This window comes from Antrostomus carolinensis, unplaced genomic scaffold, assembly GCF_000700745.2.
Source record: "Antrostomus carolinensis isolate BGI_N321 unplaced genomic scaffold, ASM70074v2 scaffold30057, whole genome shotgun sequence".
Taxonomy (NCBI): domain Eukaryota; kingdom Metazoa; phylum Chordata; class Aves; order Caprimulgiformes; family Caprimulgidae; genus Antrostomus; species Antrostomus carolinensis.
Window position 1 is genome coordinate 8,637 of NW_010327116.1, and position 1,345 is coordinate 9,981.

The 1,345-nt window shown below is 59.9% G+C and overlaps 1 protein-coding gene across 1 annotated transcript in view; it reads left to right on the plus strand.

Annotated features, from left to right (window-relative positions):
- The window catches only part of SNED1 (sushi, nidogen and EGF like domains 1), a gene marked incomplete at both ends in the record, with an annotated part of 14,049 nt that overhangs the window by 5,762 nt on the left and 6,942 nt on the right, over nt 1-1,345 (plus strand). The window contains 3 exons of the mRNA XM_029085921.1: nt 111-215; nt 672-785; nt 938-1,054. Of these exons, the coding sequence (XP_028941754.1) occupies nt 111-215; nt 672-785; nt 938-1,054 (336 nt within the window). The remainder of the gene's footprint in view (nt 1-110; nt 216-671; nt 786-937; nt 1,055-1,345) is intronic.

Sequence of the window (1,345 nt, forward strand, 5' to 3'; positions counted from 1 at the left end):
GCTGCCACCTGAGCAGTTCCTTCCATGGGTGGCATCCCCCAAGGTTGCTTGGCTGTCCCAGCCCCACAAGCAGGAGGGGTCCTGGGAAGCTCCCATCTCCTCCCTTGCAGAGCTCTCGGAAGGCTGCGAGTGTCGCAATGGGGGCAGTTGTCTGGAGGGGAATGTCACCATCTGCCAGTGCCCGCCTGGGTTTTTTGGTCTCCTATGTGAATTCGGTAGGTGAAGACTCCTTGCTCACTGTGTTTGCTCCCTCTCTGGGTTGATTGAGCCGGGCAGGCTGTGGGCAAGCAAGGAGATGCTCTGCCCATGCCTGAGCCCAGCACGGTACTGGGGGCACACACTGAATTTGAGCCTGAAAATATCCTCCCCTGGGGAGGAGGCAATGCTTCTCTCTGCATCGCTCCCCCTTGAGCCATGCCTCTCCCAGTCCCTGGCCCCAGCCTTGCTCCCCTAGGTGGGGAGGGAACCGCAGCCTTTGTGTGCTCCCACTATGAAGCTTGCTGAGCGTCCAGGCTGGCCCTTGTCATTTGCACGGTCTGTGGCATAGGGTACAGAGGTTCCCTCCCATCTCATCAGACCCTGCAGTTAGGAGACCCCTGTTTCTGGCCAGGCAGCTGGCTGGGTGTCCTGTCAGTGGCTGATGGAGGCTGGCACTGGCTGTGTGTTTGCAGAAGTCACCACCACACCATGCAACATGAACACGCAGTGCCCGGATGGCGGATACTGCATGGAGTATGGTGGGAGCTACCTCTGTGTCTGCCACACCGACTACGGCACCAACCACAGTGAGTCTGGTTTGTGGGGATGTGGGAGCAGCCTGGGGGAAGGACAAGCAGCTGAAGCCAGGGGGGGTGAGTGGGAATATTGTCATCAGCCAGGGAACAGCTTACAGCCCTGGTTGTACGTCCTTGGTGATGCCCTGTGTCTGGCTTTGCAGCGATGCCGTCCCCCTGCGACTCGGAGCCCTGCCTGAACGGGGGGTCCTGTGAGGTTCACGACGACTCCTACACCTGCGAGTGTCCTCAAGGCTTCCTCGGCAAGCACTGCGAGAAAGGTACTGGCACAGAGCTCCCTGCCGGCCCTGGGACCTGGCAGGGGATGGGAGACAAGCTTTGGACCCTTGTGGGAGATGAGCAGCTGCTTGTGGAGCTGCAGCTGGAAGTGGGTACGGGTTTTCCATCCCATCCTGCAGGGTGGAGGGAGGGTTGCATGGCTCCCTTCATGGCCCTTGACAGTTGCAGCAGCCGATCCGGTTTTCTTTCCTGTGTTGGTGGTTTTTTACATGCCTGAGCTTCTGACCTCAGGAGCAGCCACCAGCCCCCTGGCATCATGCGCCCATGGCCCC